This window comes from Drosophila sulfurigaster, chromosome 2R (genome assembly GCF_023558435.1).
Source record: "Drosophila sulfurigaster albostrigata strain 15112-1811.04 chromosome 2R, ASM2355843v2, whole genome shotgun sequence".
NCBI lineage: Eukaryota > Metazoa > Arthropoda > Insecta > Diptera > Drosophilidae > Drosophila > Drosophila sulfurigaster.
Genome location: NC_084882.1, coordinates 22,563,490 through 22,584,731, shown reverse-complemented (window position 1 = coordinate 22,584,731; position 21,242 = coordinate 22,563,490). Strand labels below are relative to the sequence as shown.

Sequence of the window (21,242 nt, the reverse complement as noted above, 5' to 3'; positions counted from 1 at the left end):
ATGTAAACGTGTAAATGTTAAATATGTTAAATCTACGATAAATATAAATATATAAAACATACATGTAACCTAAAAGTATAAATAAATAAAATATCTTATTGAACCCTGAAAATGTGTTTTAATAAGTTTATTCCGAGAATTAGTTTGTATAGTTACATTTTTATTGGTAATAAATAAATAGCAAGTGCAGTATAGTTTATGTCTAGGTTAATGGAACAACGAGCAGTTAAATCCCATCACATGATTCACATTACGCGCCTCATTAACGCGATAATCAAATCTCCACGTTCGCATTCTCGTTGCCATTCTCTATTCGCACCGGTCGCTTCCATTTGGACTTCGGCAGCAACGCTGCAGCTGCTTCGGCCTCCTCCTTGGCAATTTGCTCGCGTATCCAATAATTTGCACCGCAAACGAGCAACAGCAGACAGGGAATCACAATAAGCAACACCATGCCCAGGGATATGCTTGCCACCCGGGCCGAATGCTCTTCGTGACCTGCAAGGGCGTGAGTTTAAAGGTGCAGCCACAAGAAGAAATGAAAGAAATGAACGGAAAGTGGAATGCGAACAAATGTTTTTTGTTGGCCACGTATTTTGCCAGTTGAGAAATGATATTCATAAATTAATCAAGCACTCGGGTCTTCATTTCTCTCTAAAGCTTTTCATGGCCATCCATTTCAGCATCTAGAGCATCAAACTAGTTGCCTACTTTTGAGCGCATCGTCATGCTGCGAAATTTTCAAACCATGACAGACAACGCCCCACACACACACATACACACATAAGGCACACACACGCATATATACTCACACATAAGTAAGAGCAACTTGTCCATCAATTTGCTCAAGATTGATTGACAACAGCGTAATGCACACAATACATTTGTGCTGTGCTCCCAGGGCGTGCCACAGTGTGGAGGCGTGGGGCGTGTCCAAGGGGGGGGGAAACACGTGACAGTTAGCTCAAGATTAATGTCTCTGCCTGTGGCCCTATTGCTTCGTTATACATTTCGTGGCATTCACTTTGCACTGCATTGCACATTACACTACGCAACAAAACAAATTTACAAAAACTCTAAAGTCCAATTTTGTAACATCCAAGTTAATTTCGAATATCGAATAATAATTAAAATTTATGGTCAAATATTATTTGAATTTTGATATTATTTATTTAAGAACTTAGTCAAAATCCCTATTATCCTGATATTATGAGTTATAAAATTGTATTAACCTTTTATTATTTTTTGTAACTGCTAAAATGTATTTAAGGTTCGAATAATAATTAAATATTAGCTATAAAGTCATTGAAATACTAATATAATTTTTTTTTAATGTTGTCAAAGCTTTTTATTTTTTCTTTCAGTTCTAAAATAAATAATTTACTTTCAGTGCTTTAAAAGATTTCAGTGCTTTTCATATCGAATCATTGAAATGATATGTACAAGGAATTATTTTTGTGCTTTCAATCGCGTATTTATCTACATTTATGAAGCTGTGCTTAAGTGTGTTGCGTAGTGTAAATCGTGAATGCAATTTGGTTTTGCTCGTTATGCAAATTATTACAGAAAATTGACAGGCATTCGCTGGATTATCTTCGATGCAGGTACTAAGGAAACTTTCAATTTACTTGACAAAAAACAGAGCGAGGTGTCAACTTTCATGTAACAATTGGCATTATGTGAGCACGCTGAAAATTGTGGGAAACTTTAACATACGAGTTTAGTATTAACAAAGTATTTTATTATTTATTAAATGATGAACTTTACAATTGACAAAAACAGATAATTGTTTAACTCGTAACCAGTGGCAAAATGTACAAAATGGCCAACAACAACAAATTCCCTTGTGTTGAATGAAATATTTAAATAATAAAATGTAAACAGTAAAGTTAATATTCTTGGGCTATTTGGGTTATACATTATGCATAGGACTATAGTATATATGTTGTATTGTTTTGTAAGTGGTGAAAATTGCAAAAAGTCATGGTCGAAGAACAGTAGAAACAATTACGAGTACAAATTACGATGACAGGTGGGCAATTTACAAAGTTAAACAATACAAGTACAATAATTATTAGGTAGTATAATAGTAATGTTATGTTATATGTGTGTGTGTGTGTATGAAATTAGTTATACAAATTTGAACTTTGTAGCCTGTGCACATTAGGCAAATGTAGTATGGAATGCATGAGTTTTGGTGGCAAGTCCTAAACCTCTGTGGACTTTTGCACCGATGGCGTTGGCGATGTGGCATGCGGCAGCGGAGGTGAGGGCAGTCCACTGTCTTGCGTCAGCTGTGTGGGCGCAATGCGCACAGGCGTTGCTGTGGCAGCTGCAGTTGCTTGTGGCACACCCGATGGCGGCCTATTGTAGTACTGCGTGTTGTTGGGCAACACGGGCACGCCGCCAAAACGATTCTGTGCCGCTGCCTGGGGCGTGTAGTTGATGGAGCTGGCGCCACTTGTGCGACTATCGACGCCGCTGAACGTCGGGCTGTATTGCTGCTGATGCAAGTGGTCGGCCTCCTCGGGCGACAGCGGCTGATGGTAGCCAGCCGGATGCACAGTGCCCGTGTGTATGTCACCCTCATCGTAGTCATCATCGTCATCATGATGGCCAGCCTCATCATCGATGGCGGTGCCATCGTGATTCAGTTCGGTGCCGGAGCCAGAGCGGAGGGAGCGACGTCCGGTCTGCTTGGGTTTCTCACCTGTTGCATGGGCAGCGTTAGTTTTATTAATGTAGGAAATGTCCGTGGCACGTTTTGTGCTTGTTCTATTATCACTACCTTCCGATGATGTCACATCCTCGTCGTTCATGTCCAGATCCCATTTCTTAGCTGGAAAATCAATTTGCGGTTTGCCCGGTAATGGTTCGTTCGTGCGATATACTTTATCGTAGGACCTACTTTTTTTCAGCGTGCTCGCATCGGTATCGCTATCGTCTTCTGGATCATAGTTCAGTACACGCAAATTGCGTGCCGAGCCGGCGCGTGAACGCGGCAGCACAGGCATCTGCCAGTGGGGATCCTCCTTCAACTGCTTCTGACGATAGCGATAGACTCCGCACACAATGCAGAGCATCAGCGGGACAATAACGAGCAGGATAATGCCAATTGCAATGAAAGCGATACGACGCGTGTAATACACTTCACCTGTACGTGGTCAACCAAAAACAAAGAAAAAGAGGGGCAAACAATTCAGCAATATAGCTGACGATGAGCAAAATATTCCACAACAAGGAGAACAACAAAATAAAATGTAAAATGAGAAAATGTGCAAAACTTACGCAGACACTCGGTGTAGCCATATTCGGGTAGATTCCACAGACCATTCGCCAAGCACTCGCGACGCTGATCACCCACCAAAATGAAACCTTCATTGCACTCAAACGCAACCTTTGCACCAGGCATAAAGTCAAAGCTGAGCTTGCGTCCAAAGCGCGGCGTTTGCAACACGCCACAGGAAACCACGCGTCTGCAAGAAATTCAAAAATTAACAGTTGCACAAAGTGAGAGATTTTCACTTTTACTTACTGTGCATTCTCCGTCTGCATGTTGACCAAAGTCTCGTAATAGTTCTTTGTGAAGTGCGCCAAATCTCGATCCAGCGTCATTGCATAATCATATTCACACTGTGAACACTCGCCACACAACTCCTCAGCACGATCCACATCATAGCTGCGATTGGCGGGCAAGAAATCAACCGGGTTCATCACAAAGTTCGGCACAAACGAGGCATTCGAATAGTAGCTGGCCATGCGTCCAAACTCGCGTGTAAACAATGCTGCACCCACACCAGACACATCGCGATCTGTGAGCATCCATTTGAGGCCAAAGTTGTAATACAGACTGCGCATGTCGTTGGTATTGATGGAAGCCACTTGGCCATTGGGCAGCGTAAAGTCATCCAACTTGTTGTAGCTCCAGTTGCCAAACAAGCCAGCAGTTTTATTCTGCAAGCAGTTGAGTTAAGCAGGCAGCAAACAAATTAATAACAGTGATGATGATTATCGTTTTAGGAATTGAGAATTTAGATGTAAGAAAATGGAAAAGGAAAGCATATTAATGATGTTTTTATAAAATTACTTCAAGTTAAATAATTATTAATGAAGAAAATCATAAAAATCATTATGAATGAAAGCGTATAATGATTACAGTCTCTGTATAATAGCAACAACTTACAATAAACTTCCACGGCAAGAAGACACGACCCGTCATAAAGCCCTCGTTCTCCACGACCTCAATGCCAATGCCCGCATCAAACTGCACCACAACCTGTGACTGATTCAGCAGATACGTTGGAGTATACACGGTGACACCATCAAAGTGCTGGAACTTCAAACTCTCGCGATCAAAGTACACCTTTCGGCCATCGGCAAGCACATCCAGACGATAACGCCAGCGAGCGTGCAGTGGACGCAGACGAACCTCAATTGTCGTTGTTGTATTGCCACGCATGGCAACCGAAGTCAGCTGAGTGGCCATCACCTGGCCGTAATAATTCGGTGGCATCTGCTGGAAGCGACCCTGCACCTCAAAGCGTTCGCTTTGATCGGTACTGCGAGCCAACACAAACTCACCCAAACCATTGAAAGTATACTGTGTGCCATCAAACGTAATCAAATGTGGATCACCAAAGACGCCAGCAACGCCAGGGGCCTGATAAGCAACACAATCCTGCGAAGGGCGACGCTCAAAGCGATAGGTTTCACAGCCAACAGCCTGTTCTTCCTGCCAGAAGCAGCAGGAGTAGAATGGACGCATATCGTGGAACCACATCGAAAGCGATGGCACTTTGCTGGCCTCGTTCCATGGCATCTTGCCCAGGTTGTGAATACGGCGTGGACGCGAGCCCCACATTTGATCGTAGGTCAACATCAGGAATCCATAGCGATCGTAGCAACACTGCTGCTCAGCACCTTGGGCACTATATAGGAAATATGATTTTAAAGTTTTATATCAAGCATAATGAAAGAGGATAACTTACACTGGCGTTCCACTGACAACACAATGTATAGCGCCACGATGACGCAAGCAACTGGGGTTCGAGTCCTTGTCGCACTCACGATCCGGCCGGAAGCGACCCTTATCGAGCACAGCCTGCTCCAGGGTGCAGGGACAAAGCGGCAAGTCGGCGGCAAAGTTTCTGTATTACAAATTCGTATTATTCAGATTATTTTGATAATTCTTTGCTCGGTACAAACCGAGCTGTCTGCCTAATTAGGCGGCCAGCGTTTGTTTTTTTGGGGACACTAGGCAGCTTTTAATTAGCACAAAATGTAAATGCAGCCGCAGGGGGCACAGCCTTAGCAGGACCTGCCTGGGACCTTGACTTACCTGAGGAATCGGTCGGCACGGATCCAATTATCGCATAGAGCGCGGGGCCAACGTTTGCCATGCTTCTGCTCCCATTGGGGCGCCATATACCAGGCCAGCGGAATGGGCCGTGACCACAGGATGCTGTAGAATTAACACAAACACACAAACTCTTAGTTACAATTTCGTATCGACACACAACAAGCATACGCACTGTGGGCCCAATCTCAAACTAATATTTGCGCATGAAATGAAAACATTTTCAAGTGCATTTCGCATACGTTTCGACTGTGGCGCGTGTTGCTCATCAAATACAAATTAAATACTAAAAACTGTAATACTATATATCAGGCAGCTAACCAGCCAGCTAGACAGAGAGCCACGTGGCTCCAAGTAGAATGTAACGACACCCAAAGGCATCATAAACTTAAATCCCAAACATAAGAGTTTTTCGCCCGCTGCCAATTGGGCCAATTTTCGCACAGAAAATTCGCTAGCGAATTTAAATTTTCCGCCTCGCATTCAACTTAATATAAAAGTCTGCAGAAGTAATCATTAAAAATTCAACAAAACTTTTATGCAGCTACTCGATTATAACATGGGGGGATAACTGGGGCGCAAAAAAAAAACATGCCAAAGCTATTTCTATTATTCGCAGTATTTATATTGCAGTTTGAGAAAGAATTTCCTCGGCAGCTTGTAATTTTTATTATAGTCGTTTTTTATGAGCCTTGAGCAGCTTCAAATACTTCGAGTTTAAGTGCGAAATAATTACAAAATGCGAAACGCATAGAAAAGCACGACTGGTTGATACTCTGAGTTGAAACTCTATTTAAAATATATGCTAAAATTAAATGCTGACTTTATCTATTTCTAAATTGAGTTTAAAAACTTTTGGAGAATTTTTAATTAACACTAATAATATGTTCTACAATTTGTAGACAGCCCACTAGTAATTTTTACATGTTTAGGGTATGTGAAGTGGTTGTAAAGTTAAATAAGAAAAAGGCTTAAGCCATCATGCAAATGAGGACAGTAGCGCAACACTCTGAGTTAAGTGGCAAGTAGCTGCGGCCATCGAAAACACATTTCGCTAAGCTATTGATTAGCCAATGCCTGTAATTACAAACTGTCGTCGTCTACGGCACGCCACCAGAGAACAGAGACAGAGATAGGAGAAGAGGAGAGGAGAGTGCACTGTGCAAGCTGATTGGTCCCCAATGCCCGAAGGTCGATGGCTAGAGTTGACTGAGGACAGCTCTTTGAAATTGCTGTGGCAAATTGAATAAAAATATGAACGACACAGGGGGGGGCTGGGCAGCTGACACAACTAAAAGTCAATTAAAACATAATAAACACAGAGCCGGAGCCGGTGCTGGAGCCGAAGCCGGAGCCAGAGCAAGCGAGCAAGCGCTGGACAACGTGGCGTATGATAGATAACATCAGCACTTAGTGTACTTACGGACTAAGCGCCAGGTTGGAGTATTGGTCGGGCTGGGTCAGATTGATCTGCAGGAAGCCAAACTGCATGTCATTGTTGATGTTGTGGCGGTTGAGGTAATTGGGAGGGTGTGATCACATAGCTGCCCGTATTTGTCAGACTGGCCTCGATGACATCAATGTATTCGAGTTGTGGTTCGATTTTTGTTTCACGATAACCCCACAGTGAAATCATAACATTCGCGTTCGCATTCGATGTCAAATTGAAGGCATTCCAGGTGATGCGAATCTCGTTGGGATTCTTCTTGTGCACATCGTCGGTGGCAAAGAAAATCTTCTCAGTGGCCGCGGCGGGTGTCTCCACAAAGTACTTTCCACGCCACTTGAAACGCTGAGTGCCCACCGAGATCTGGAAGCGTATATAACCCTCGGCCTTGAGGAAGGGCTGCACACAAATTACACGATTACGATCGACGTAGGTACCCAGCACAGACTCGGTATCGAAATGGCAAGTAACGCGTATGTCAGGATCGAAGCAGGGTCCAGTTATGTTGACCACCTGGCCACCCAACATGTTGCCCGACTCGGGAGCAAAGGTCAGTGGCAGCAGGGCAGCATCTGTAAATATTACAACATATTTTAGTATTTCATCCATTACACCATATCACGTATACGCACCTATATCTTTGTTGCACGAGCCGATTAGAATTTGTTCATCGAGGCGGAAAATATGTCGGCCTGGGAAACCGTTGCCCCAACCACGATTGGCCAAGTCCCTGATGACCATGTTCTGACTGTAAGGTTTATACTCATAAGCCTGGGTGCCGTTGCCAGCGTTGAAACCGACCTGCATAAACATAAAACAAACAGTTTTGATGAGCACAACCTTTCCCCTATTTCGGTAATTGTATATGCAATAAATTTGAATTCCAATTAATTTACAAAACAAGTGGTTGTCTGGTCTGTGCAATTTGAAACTTTTGACCAAATGTTATAAATTGCAAATTCAATTTGCGCAACAATTTGCAATCATGTAGGCAAAGTTCTAACTGGATGCTTAATTAATATAAGTTGTAATAACCAAAATGTAAACGAACAGCAAACATAATTATATGCAAAATGCGACTGCCGTATGCTCTCTAATAATTATTGTTTTAGAGTATATATTCTAAAACAATGTTGTTTAATAGATTTACTGGCACTTATTTTATATATCTTCTCTTTAATGATTTAATTAAATGTGACTAAGCAGAGACTCAATATTATCTTGCGTTCATTCGTGTTAGTGACAACTTTAATACGCTTGAGTAAAACTTGTTGACATTGCTTTGCTCATGTCTGCACATCTGGTCACAAAACATGGCCCAACAAGCCACAGATCTGTCAGAAGACAATAGTAGAATGAAAATTGCATTGCTTGATGTCGAGATAATTTTCAGTTTTGCAACACAAATTATGACATGCAACTAATGCATTAAATGTGCGGCAACTGAAAAGTGATTCGCAAACTGAAACTGTGAAACACTGTGCACAAAACTTTGCCCGCTGGTTGCTCGGCAACCATTAATGAAAATTGCGCCGTTTGTTTTGCTCGCGTGCTTTTGTGCTCGTCTCCGAGAGAGCGTGAGGGAGCCAGGGAGCTGTGTGTAAGTGAATTTCCCTTTTGTGTAAAGTGTTTAATTAAGTGCGAGTGCGACTGCGAATGCGACTGCGACTTTGAATGTGGTTGTGAATGCCAAGACTTTACCTAAAATACTTAAGCAGAAGAAGAACTTTAATTATGTGACTTACATATGCTGGAGTGCCACCCTCGCCCTTGGTCGTATCGCCGCCAGCTTCAGTATGCGACAACCAATTAAGCACCGCATAGTTCCAGATGGCATAAGTGTAGACTTCATCGGTGGCCAAAACCATTTGGAATGTGTTTGTCTGCAAGTTGAAATGAAAATTTAGTTTACCACAAAGTTTCAAGTGTTGTTGTTACTGGCAACTTACCGTAAAAAGCGAGTTGTCAATGCCGCCGGCAAAGGAGACATTCTTCCAGGTGGCGATCACAACGTGCTTGGGCACAAAGGTATCAGCACCCACAACGCCAGTGCGAATATCCCACATGGTGCGCTCTCGCACCTCGACACCAAAACGGTCCGTGCGTCCCATCAGATCACGTACCACACTGAAAATATATATGATATGCAGATATGCATAAGTATCAAAAGTATATAAAGTATAAATACATAAAGAAGTATGAGTCTAATGTGAAATCAAATCAATGGCAGGGAATCCTCTAAGGCGTCAGAGTTCTGCACGAGTATGAAGATAAATGGATTTGATGTTTGGCATATAAATCAGCACACGGCCAGACTGCTGATTTTTAAGCATGTTCTTCTTGTTTTTTCTTTTTTGGTCATATATTAATTCAGATTCTTCGTATTCTGCGCTCTCACGCAGCGTGAACACTTTCAAGTGGTTTCTGACAACGTTGCGTATGATTTATTTTCCTTAATTATTCATTACACACAACGCACGCCGGCAAACTTTGCCCCTTGCTTGCTTGTCTTGTTCAATTTTCATTTGGCAATTTGTTGCATGCAGCCATAAGCTGAGTTTCAAGATACGAAAAATTAAAGTCGATTAGCAATCCTGAGGATATTCAAACAATTTAAACTATTTATTAACTGTCAGTAAATTGCTGCATTTAATACTCTAATCAATGATAAGACTCTTATTTATTAGTTGCATGTGCATTAATTATTGAAACATAATATTGAATAAAACAATATTTATGATGACACTGATATTTGTACTTTATTCGTATTTTCATTTTGGAGTCCTTTGAAGCTTTACAAAGCGAAGAGCTCGCAAACAAAGAGTTTTGCAATTAAATGAAATTGCAAATATTTATGGCAGTCGAAGCGAAACGAAACAAATCGAAAAAATCGAAATGTTTGTTGTTTGTACAGCATGTGTTGAGTGTAAGTTGCAACATTGATAAATGTACGAGTCTGTGCACTATTTGCATTTATGCAGCCATGCAACAATTTATCGATTCCCTCGATGGTAAAAACTACCATACGAGTAAAGCAAACACAACAGCAACAGCAGCAGCAGCAGTAGGAGTCGACACCGCTGCCGCTGCCACCAAAGTGCACAGCAAACTGGGAAAAACATTACAGTGTGCTCGTGTATTCATGATGTGCATTCATCACACAGCTGCGTTGCACAACGCGGCGTATGAGCAACATTTATTTATTTACAATTCAACGCGCAAATCATATGCAAATAAATTGCAATAAATGTAGATAAAATACATGAAATTGCCATCACATTATTCTATAAACTAAACTCGCTCGCATTCCCTTCGACAGCCTATTTGCTAGTTAACAAGTACACGTCCTCCTACTCGGTATTTTGATGCAATTAGGGCCCTCATAAATTATAACTGACAGCAGCTGGCAATCGAAAATAAATTGCATTTTAGCCTCAACAGACTAAAAACACATGCTGTCCACATTGTTAGCGCAACCAACAGCCAAAAAAGGCCAGCACACACAGCCGCAAAAAGTGCCAGCATGATGTTAAAATAGAAGCCATACAGCACAAACAAACACTAAACGGAATATGAACTGTGCACGTCTCTTGAATACCTTAAAAATAATGCTTAAAGTTTAAGGAACTCAACAAAAAATTTAACATCATTTTTGGTAATTTTTACAAGCTACCATAAATAAATATATTAATCAAGTAAAAGTTTGTGCAAAAAGAGAGAAAGGGAGCAACACTTTAAAGTTTGATAGATTGCTTGTGATAATCCTTTGCTATTCATGCCCATGTTTACTGGGTAGAAATGTGTATAAAGGCAAGCAGAAAAACCACATAGTAAAAACCTCACACCGCAAAGAGACAACTGAACACACACAGAGACACATGCACATGCACTTGCATAGTTTATCATTTGTTTGCCCCACCTACCAAGCAACCTTAACTCGGGGCTCAGCTGCCTTTGCCATGAAACTTTAAATGTCTGCAATTGACATTCAAGCCGAAATAGACAAAAAAGCAAATAAAAATAAAAAAAAATGAAAAGAAAAAGAAAATTGTGAGAAAGATGGCAAAATTGTCACACAGCCTAAAAATGCGCGCGCAGCAGCCAAGTCAAACCAAGCCAACGAGTTCCACGTGCAAGTAAGCTAAAAGCTAAATATACACTCTCAGACACACACACACACACAAGCACACAATCATAGAGACAGAGACAGTCAAGCACACACACAGTAACAGCGACAGAGCAACAAAAGTAATGGAAATTCACAAGGCACATATATAACAAACGCTGGGCTGCTCGTTTTGCCAGTCGTCAGCCAGCGTCTCTTACAGGCAAAACCACCTCCACAGTCCTTCCCTTCTCCACTCTCTCCTCTCTCTCTCTCTCTTTGGCGTGCCAGTTCTTGAACTACGCCATTATGTACTTTATTGCATACATTCGGGCGCCGTCGACGCCGCAGTTTTGTCTGCATTTTGGGTTAAAATGCCTTTTTCACAGTTTTGCATGAAACAGTCCGACATCCTTCTCAACGTCTCTGTCTAACTTTTCTTTTACTTTTGGCCCAATTTCATCTCTTGCTCTGTATATCTGTATGTGTGTGTAAATGAAAGTGAAACAATGGCCGTACTTAAAGAAAATGGCGAAAATTGCATATACGCTGCACGGAATGCTTCGTCTTTGCCCGTCTTTCAGCTCTGTGCTCAAAAGTAGTACTCGCAATCGTAAAAGAAAAATAGTTCAACAAAATGGGCCAACGACAGACACAGACGAAAAGTTGATCAACTTAAGTGTTGTCGAATATTCGGCATGAACTTTAAATAGATGCAGACAGCACAGGACTCTAGAGAGATCAGCTCGAGACGCAATATTAAGCATCGAATAAGCGTGTTGACCAGTCTAATTGTGCTGAACATTCGGCATGGAAATGAACGTGCAAACGCCCCTCAACATAATGTTTTAATTGCGCCACGCCCACAGAGAATTATCGCCGTTGTGTTGCTTGCCCTTGGCAAACAACAATTAAAAGCTCAACGCCGCTGATTTACACACTTGAACGCTTAACAAACACTTTTGAGAAAGTTTTGCTAGCAAAAGGGCATAATGCTGGATACCCTAACAAAACGAGTATCACGTAGTTCAGAAGAAATTCGTTTTTGATGGCAAGCAATTTAAAAGCGTTTTATTGCATGCACAACTTTTTGGTAGAGTATCTAAGCTTCGTCGTGTTGTTGCCAGCTTTTGATTTCACAGGCGTGTGTAATTAATCGTGCGTTCAACGCACATTTAATGGTCAAGCCCTGCATGGCACGCAAAAAGTGAAGTGCAAACAAAACTTGGCAAGTTCACAGCAGAGTTAAGCGATGCCACGTGGCGTATGCGTAATGCAGCTGCCAATCGACTTTGGTTTGGGCTAATTCTGGAAGCATTCGTTAAGCGTATAATTAAATTTATGTGCGATGGGGTTCTGTAACTGGAATTTACTCTGCTTCTGCATCCATTACAATTGACGTTGTTCTTCTATGGGAATTCCCCCCGGTTTTTGCTCTTTGCAAAGTTATTTAAATTAAATTCCAGCCATTGCAATGGCTGCCCACACATCTACACACACATATCAAAGTTTTGAGCAGCATTTTTGCCAAGACAATTAAATGCCAGAATGTGAAACCCGTCCACCAAACTGGACCAAACGCCCACGCTTAATTCACTGCCCTTCAAACAATTTTTTAAGGGCTGCGCGTCGGCGTTTGCTGGTTTGACATATTGTTCGACATCTAAATGAAAACTATGAAAATGGAAATGGAAGTGGAAATGGCAAATGGCAATGGAAAATGAAAATGCATTGGACGTGCCGTGGCTACAACACATACTACTATTGTCATATTGTCTCGCATCGCATCGCCTCGCTCTCTTTTTTCGCTGAGTTTTTCACTAGAGTGCGCTCTCTCTGTCTCCCTGCTCAACAAATGCGCTTTACAGCCCGTTAATTTCTTTGTCGCACCAATTTGTCGACAGCTGGACATTCACTGGGCAACTCGGTCCTCCAGGCAGCTAGAGATGGTCGCGTGATGGTCATAGAAGATTTTTCAGCATTTTTACTAAACTGTATTATTGGATTATGTCCTACTTTTTTTTCTAACAATTTCAATTCAATGTTATTTATGTTATATCTGTCATCTTTTTTTGTAAGCCAGAGAGTTTAGCTAAAGCAAAACCATATAAATCATACCAGCAGCCGCTGAATTGTTCCTTGTTTTCAATGTGTTAAATGTTCTCTCAAGCATAGCGCAAATAAAAGTCAAAAGAAATATGCCAACAACATGGCAAAAAACTTTAGGTTAGATTTAGATGTTGACAACGGTGCGGCTAATTAATGCAATATCTCTAGCTCTCTCTTTCTCTTTCTCTTTCTCTTTCTGCTTCTGCTTTTATTATATTTTTGTTTCGGTAATTACAATACAAAGCTTGGCAGTGCTAAAAGTTGAAAGGATATATTCTATGTGTGTGTGTGTGTGTCAGCAAGGCCAACGAAATGGAATATTCATTTGCATAAACAGCAAAACAAAAAGTTGAACGCATAATTTTAGTGCATGTACCATGAACATTTTGGGTTTTTGGCAAATGTGCAGTCACAAGTGAATTTAATTATTCCTGAAATTAGTGAAAACAAAATATCAAAATGGGCTTTATGTAAAATATCCACCTTTATGGACTGTGTTGCACAGCGAAAAGCAGGCGAGGCATTTGGGCGTTGAATATCCAATTTACTCATCCATTTGGTTCCTGCCAATGATGCTCCAGTTGCATGGCAATGAAAAATGCAATGCCCACCAAAACCCAGAGCCTGACTGAGCTCGAGTAGAGCCAAACAAAAAATAAACGAACACCAAGCTCCCGATGGCGTCGACATAATGAAATTGCCTCGTATACTCGCACGTGATGGGCTCGAGTTGGCATCGATATCAAATGACAGCAGTGCAGACGTGTGTATTTATTTAAGCCAAAAACTAGCTAGCTTTGACAGCTGCAACAGCTATTTTGTGGGCAAAACTTCAGCTCTAAATTTTGGTTTTTTTATAGCAAATGATTTGGACAACTCCTAAGATAAAATATGTACATATAATAAAGTTCTGTCTATACATTTTTCTTTCAAACAATTTCTTTTTTTTTATGCAAAGTTTTCGCAAACTGTTTCACTTAAAATTGTAAAAGACTTTAAATAATTCTTAAGCAAATACAAGTATTACTTAAAATCTGATTTGTTTATCAATTTTCCAATTACTATTTTTTATCTTAAAATTGAGGCATCAACTGTACATTAAAATAGTAAAAGATATTAGAGAAATTCTGAAGCAGAAACAAGGTATCATTTAAAGTCTTATTTCTTTAAATTTGTCATACAACAAATTACCCTTTTTGTGCAACGTTTTATCACAACGTTTAACGTTTTTGTCTAATTTTACATTAAAATAGCAACAGATTTTAGACAAATCTTGAGGCAAAAACAAGTATTATTCAAAATGCAATTTGTTTAAATTTTTCATAGAGTCAATTAGCTTTTTTTTTGGAGGTCATTTAGCTAGCCAACTCTGTTGTCTGCCACACACCTGTGTGCTCGGTGTGGTCGCCATTTTGAAATGGATGCACGCAGAAATGACTGTTGCTGAAATCAGCAACACTGACAGCTCAGTGGGTAACAAATACGAGGCAGATAGCGGAACGGCGCACAAGCCAACCGACAGCCTCGCCCCCAAAATACGCCCAGAACCCAAACCCTAGTCCGAACCGAAGCCGGAGCCGGAGCCAGGTGGTTGTCGTGCAAACAATGCAGAAATGCTGTGGCAATAAATGACAGTAACTAGTCAGAAACAATAACAACGAGTTTGCGAGTATGAATACGAATACTTGCACACAATGTGCAAGCGGAAATGGAGCTCGACCATTGCGCAAACATGCTGCACAATGTGTGTGTGTGTGCGTGTGTGCAACAGAAATCCTGAAACTAAACTAAACAAAACGGAGAAAAAACAGCAGGCGATAGTGTGTGAGTGTGTGATGCTTGAAGTGATTTTATATATGCAAATGGCCAAAGAAGCCAACAATAATTGTGATTATAAATGCAAACGAGCAGCACATGTCGGAAGCAAATAGAGATAGTCAAACATTTTAACTCACCGCCAGTAAACGCCGGGTGTACGCTGGTCGATATCAGTGGGATAGATGCGGCCAACGCGGCACTTACTGAAGAAGATGCCCATGAACGAGGGATCCCGTTTAACCGGCCAGTCCTTGATGGGGAAGACCAGTGGATAGGTGAGATACTCGGGTGGGTCAGAGAACTCCAAGTAGCCATTAAGCGAGAGCTGTAATCAACATAGAGATTGAATTCAATTTGTGAGTCATCATCATTGAAGGAAGAGGAGAGACTTACGCGTGTGTAGTTGAAACGGAAACCGTAGAAGGGCATCTGGAAGTTCAGATTCTTGTGCAGCTGCGTCATCGAGGCATGAATGTCAAACTGATAGTCGCCACGGCCACCATACATGTCCTTGTCGAAGAACCAGTACATGAAATTTTGTCGCAGCTCGGCGAGACGGGCGGAGGTAATTGTATAACCACCAGCAGCGGTTGAGGCCGTATCCGGTGGCGCCACATTGTTGTTGGGATCTGCAACACGTAACGATAAGTACACATTAAAGTCGAGTCAACAGCTAGTGCGTGCGGACGCTGCCGCAATTATACACGTAATAATTTCAAATTTCAACACCTAATCCTCAGAGAGATTACGTATTCAATTCCGCCAGAAGCCCAAGAAACTTAGACCCAACCCAACCCAACCCAGAACATTGCCTAAACACTTTTTTTCTTGCCTTATACTGCATTTCAATTTAGGCCGGATGCATTCTGTGGGCGGCACATAAACTTAAGACTTTCCCAGTTGCCACTTGCAATCTTCTACATGCTGCTGCCTGCCACAAGCCTGGCTCGGTTCTGTCTTCTGTCGGCTTGCCACTTTTTCGCCGTTGCCTTCGCCCCGTCTTAAGTTCTTGCAGCTTCCTGCTGACTCACTTACAAAATTGCTGCCTCGTGCTTGCAACTACGCACACTGTCTTCCGTGCTCGTTGCCCCCTCTTCCTGCCCCCGCCCCATCCACCTCATGCACTTAGCTATTAAAGGTCACAGTTAATATTCATTTCAGTTTTACCAACTTGTGCCAGCTACAATTTTCCGTGTGTTCTCTTTTGCCTTGCCACTTTTTTCTCTACCCATTCTCTGTTGCCACACATTTTTCTTTCTAATTTCTTTTTGTTGTTGCTTGTGGCGTTGCCTTTTTAAAGGCAATTTAAGCTGACCAATTGTCGAGCGCCACAAACAACAAGGCAAGTTTGCACAATAAATTGCAATTGTACTTGTAGCAAACCTAAAGATTGCGGCATATTTGTGGTTGAAAAAGTGTGTGTTGAATATGATTTTAAATTGAAGTCGAAGTATGGTAGTATAATATTATTAAATTGGCAAATTTACAATGTGTGCATTAAATATTAAAGCTATTTCTTGTTAATCAAAAGAAAGCGTGGGTTGAGTGGCTTTCAACATTAAATTGGGATTTTAATAACATAATTAATTAGATGTGGCCTTCAATTATAAATAGTCATTGCAAACAAACGACAAACAATTCAAGGTCCTCTGCTTACTCTTTATCTAATTACAATTCAAACATCACTAATGAATTTTACTCATTTATTAATGTGTCTCTGGGAAATTCTTTTGCCGTAGAAAAAATTGTCGTACTTTTTTTTTAATTCATAAAAGAACCTATTGTCAGCTGAAAGCCTCTAAAGTTATGAAAATTGACAGCACTCTAGTGCTCGGCCATTGTCTTAAACAGTGAAATATTGTGATTTAATTGCGTACTTAATATTTCATTAACTGCCTTATGACAATGGCATGTGCTGTTGTTGTTGTCCAACGAGGCAGCAATTAATGCATCAATTTGCAATGAAGCATAATTTTTTTATCCATTAAACTGAGCTACACAGCAAACTGAACTCTTTTAGCCGTCAATTAAGTGTATTGAGAGAGTGATTTTCAATTGTGAATTTGCGAGTGTTTATAATACGCCATAATTGTCGATGACAGCAGTTGGCTAATTAATAGTCGCTGTTGATTTTGAAAATTGTGAGTTTTCTAAAACCAGGAAACTCATAAAATCTTGCCAGTTTTTCCATTTTGATTTTTTTTTTGTGAAACGACAGCTGTCACATTTGTGGATCAGTTTTTGAGAGTTTATAATCTATTTATGAATCGCGAGTGTCGAGAGTTGTCAGGCCATAAAATATTATCATGGCACGCTAATCCTTTTTGGGTAACACAGCATAATGTGAACAACAGTTTTTGCTAAACTTTTGGCTGTACTTTAGGTGCGGTAGGATACATCGGGACAGGGGATTAGCGAACGAATTGCCGCGACATTTGTCTGATTTATGGTCCTGCCCATCGTGGATTCGGGTAAATTGGTGCGCGGAAAATACGCAAAATTCGCGTGCTCGGGTTGCATTTCATTGGAAACCTTTGCAATTCTCCTACTTTTTTCCTTTTTGCTTGCTACCTAATTCCTGGAAAACGCGGCAATACGTTGGCCAAGTCAAGTTCGCGGCAAGGATTTATGTCACATTAATCTGGGCAACTTTTTAGGCCACCGCATCGTGATTGAACAACTACCTGAACAGGTAAATTGCCATCTGGACTCAGGTAGCGAACTGTGTCAGCAGCTATATAAGCGCAGCGTTTCCTTGAAGTGGCATACATTCAGTTTGTAAACGCCGTCGTGTAAAGACATCATCGCAAAATGAGCATTAGCACGTTCAACTTTCAATTCTACAACTACAAATTGCCCGCAGCAGTGCCGGTAATCGAAGCGACAAGCTTCAGCGAGCTTGAAATGGACATCGACGAGGAGGAAATGACGACTGCAGTTGCTGTTGCACCCATTACCTCGACTCCATTGCCAGCCAAGCAACACTTGCAGCATTTGCCGCGTCCGCCGACGCCACGCTTCACCAGCGAACTGGCATTGCCAATTACCGGACCAGAAGCGAATGCGGTGGCTACACCAAAACCGATAGCGAAGCCGCTGCCAGAGTTGCGACCACAGCTTTACAAGAGCCAGAAGCGTTGGTCCATGGAGCTGCGCGAGAAAGTGCTGGAAATGTCCAAGCGCAACAACGGCTCCGATGAGCACATCCCACAATTCACATTGCAGCAGCAACGACAGGAACAACAGGATTGCAACGCTACATTCACTTCCAGCAGCCACATTGCTGATGATGATGATGTTGTGGCCGCGGGTCATGATGAAACCACACGCAGTGTCAGCGACAAAATCAACTTCTTCAACAAGCTAACCAACACCTTTGAATCCGCTCGCAGCACTGCCCAAAACACTAACAACAACAACAACAACAATGCCAATCGTTTTATCTCGCTGCTGCGCTCCAGCCGTCCGATGGGCGTGGCCACCACAGGCAATGGCAACGGCAACATCGGTCTAGTGCCGCCACCTAAACCCAAACGCTTGGCTGCCACAACATCGGCAACAGCTACATCAGTGCCTGATGTAGCGTCCTATCAGTTTGCCACTCCCAATGCAAAGCCGCCCACAGCCTATGGCAACAATGGCGTGCAACGCAAATGCTCATTGCGTCGCAAACCCTCAATGGAGAAATCGAGGGCGACCATTTCGCGTCAGAACTCAAATGCTGCAACACTGCGACCACAACGTCATGCCATGATGGAGGACCTGAGTCTCGTTGTCCCTGTTCGCCTGCGCATTGCCGAGTACGAGCAGCGCATCTCGATGGGTGCATGAATATGCAATCGACTGACCAACCGAGTTATTAATTTAGTGCATGCTCCCAAGGATACCCTAACTATTAGATATTACTCATACGCCATGTTCAACATAAGATAACAAAACTTGACAATAAATAAAAAAAATAAAAAAAGAATGCTCTTACAATTAGTTATTAATCACACCATGGTTAACATAAGATAACCCCACTTGACCATAAATAAAATAAATACAAAAACAAAAAAAAAGAATACCCTAACTATTGACATTAATCATGCTTCACATAAGTTAAATGAACTTGACATAAATAAAATAAAAATGCATAAAACAAACTCCGACTTTGCTTTGCACGAATAGCAACTAAAATCGAAATATTTTGATAAGCATATTGACAAACGATGAGTAACTAAAAATAGCTAGAAATTCTCGAGAATTTTATTCGAAAGCGTTTATATAACACAAATATTTAATCAAGGTACGTAATCAGCGCTCTGACTAATGCATAAACGGGACCCTTTTACTGTGCAGTTCCGTTCTCTGTTTCAATTACAATTTAGCACCAGGCGATGTCATTTATCAGAATTGCTGTAAACTGAATCATACTTTCAATAAGACCCCGCTAACTATATTGCTGCCAATGAACGCTTACTAAACTCTCTTTCATCCTCGCTCTCTCAATGACTGTGTCTTGTTTTGTTTGGAAAACAAAAACAAAAAAATATTCGTTAGCATTTAATGCCGGAATATGTGTGTTTTATCTTATCAAAACTGGCAATGTGAATTACGAGAGCCAAACGGCAACTTACGCAGAGTCAAGTAAACTCTCCAATACACAGAAAAACACAGACACCTGCTTGGGATTGCGTCGCCAAAAGTCGAACAAGTTATCGAGCAAATATTGGTAAGCTAGCAAGTGAGCGAACATTATCGCTGATAAGATAAAGCCAACGCTCAACACGGCGTATGAGTAATGCGTGAACTGATTCAGCGCTCCGTTTTGTCGGACTGTTCATGTACACTTACCCCAATTGTAGCCACTGGTATCCACATCGTACAGCTCGCCAAGGTATTCCAATGGCATAACTAGTGCCCCAGATTTGGTCTGTGGCTTCAGTCCAGCCACAGTTAAAATGTCATCTGTGCCGCGACTCGAGGCAACGGGCAACAGCTTCATTGGCGCCGCCGCTGCCACTGCTGCCTGTACAATTGGCTTGGCTTGTGGCTTAGCCGCAGCTGGTGCAGGAGACGATGCCTTTGCTGCTGCTGGAGCGACTGCTGCGGGTGGCGACACTTTGTCGACCTTTTTGACAGCGGGTGTCGTTTTGAGCTCCTCGGGAATCTCGACAAATTCGGCAGCTTCAACAATTTTGGGTGCTTTATTCGCGGGCACGGTCTTTATAATTTGATCTTCCACTTCCGTTGATACATTCTCGTTGGCCAGCACGTAGGCCATGAAGCCGCAGGCCAGCGCACAGACCACAAACAGTTTGAAGCGCATTCTCACTTTTCCTTTTTATCACCTACTATATCTAATATTTATTGTATTTTTTTCTCGATTCGTTTTCGTTTTATACGTATTTCGTGGCGCACTGTAAAATAACACAAGAAAAGAATGCAAATTATGCAAAATGACACTGGGAAATATTGTATTTTATGAGTTTTTCACTTGCAAATTGAGCAATCAAAAGGGTTTTTCACTTGATGACATCATCAATTCATGCAGCTTATCAGCATTTCATTATTCTTATCGCACTCTCAACACTCTTTCAACACCTTTCATCGATGTTGACCACTTTACCAACCTTAAGAGCCAGAAAAATACGTTCGATTCAGCGCCACGCTCAGTTAGGACTGAAGTTGGGGCGTTGGCGAAACCTGTCGACTGCTTCCAACCTGTCAGCGTTTTCTTTTTTGTTTCGATTGTGAAACGTTAGCCGTTATCTGTTTTATGCTCCACACTTTTATCTTATCAGCTTAACCACCACGCACTGATAACGCATTCCTTTTGGCGCTCTACATTTTGTTGGCCAGGTCTCGACTCGATGTTGGTTTCGGTTTCGGTTTTCTTGCTTGTATTGTGCAAGTTGTTAAGTTTCTAAATTCAATTGTTTATTCAATGCTCTCCGCCGCTTCTTGGCTCTCTTTTTCCCACTCTCAATATCTGTGTTATCTGCGCTCACAGCTTTTGTTGACTTTGAGCTACATTACGATTTGTGATTCATTTCCATTACAGTTAATCACCATTCTTCCTTGTCGTCAATTCAATGGGCTCGAGCTTGAAAAGCCTTTTACCACCACAGTGACCAATTATAATTATAGACAATGAGCCATCATTTTCAACAACGCAGCACTTCCGCTTGGGCTTTCATTTTATGAATGAAAACAACACACGTAAACAATTGCACTTCATTTCGACAAGCGACGAAAATCGCAAAAACAATTTCCATAAAATTTCGTTTTGAAATGAAAATTTGCCATAACAGGAGTCGCATAAAATTAGTAGTGTGGAGACCATTATGACAACAGCATTCGCTTCACAGCTTGACAAAGCACGATATTTCCGAGGTTATTAATTGAATATTGCTCACAGAAAA

General features: G+C 41.6%; 2 protein-coding genes across 2 annotated transcripts; one reads left to right on the top strand and one right to left on the bottom strand.

Annotated features, from left to right (window-relative positions):
• Positions 1 to 1,719: 1,719 nt before the first annotated feature.
• On the bottom strand, positions 1,720 to 20,548 carry LOC133838640 (protein mesh). The gene is given in 17 exon segments (XM_062269807.1): positions 1,720 to 2,710; positions 2,789 to 2,839; positions 2,909 to 3,154; positions 3,289 to 3,476; positions 3,536 to 3,954; positions 4,184 to 4,928; positions 4,989 to 5,147; positions 5,339 to 5,461; positions 6,780 to 6,880; positions 6,882 to 7,375; positions 7,436 to 7,604; positions 8,549 to 8,686; positions 8,753 to 8,930; positions 14,973 to 15,160; positions 15,229 to 15,464; positions 19,672 to 20,237; positions 20,451 to 20,548. Coding segments are annotated over 16 exon segments (4,413 nt in total). The 5' UTR covers positions 20,147 to 20,237; positions 20,451 to 20,548; the 3' UTR covers positions 1,720 to 2,207.
• Positions 17,387 to 18,833, top strand: LOC133838647 (protein bottleneck). The gene has a single exon (XM_062269819.1). The coding sequence runs from the start codon at positions 17,647 to 17,649 to the stop codon at positions 18,664 to 18,666; it is 1,020 nt and encodes a 339-aa protein (XP_062125803.1). The 5' UTR covers positions 17,387 to 17,646; the 3' UTR covers positions 18,667 to 18,833.
• Positions 20,549 to 21,242: the final 694 nt, after the last annotated feature.

What these genes read in the sequence shown, in the direction of transcription:
- LOC133838647 (XM_062269819.1), top strand. Translation starts at nt 17,647, where the DNA reads ATGAGCATTAGCACGTTCAACTTTCAATTCTACAACTACAAATTGCCC.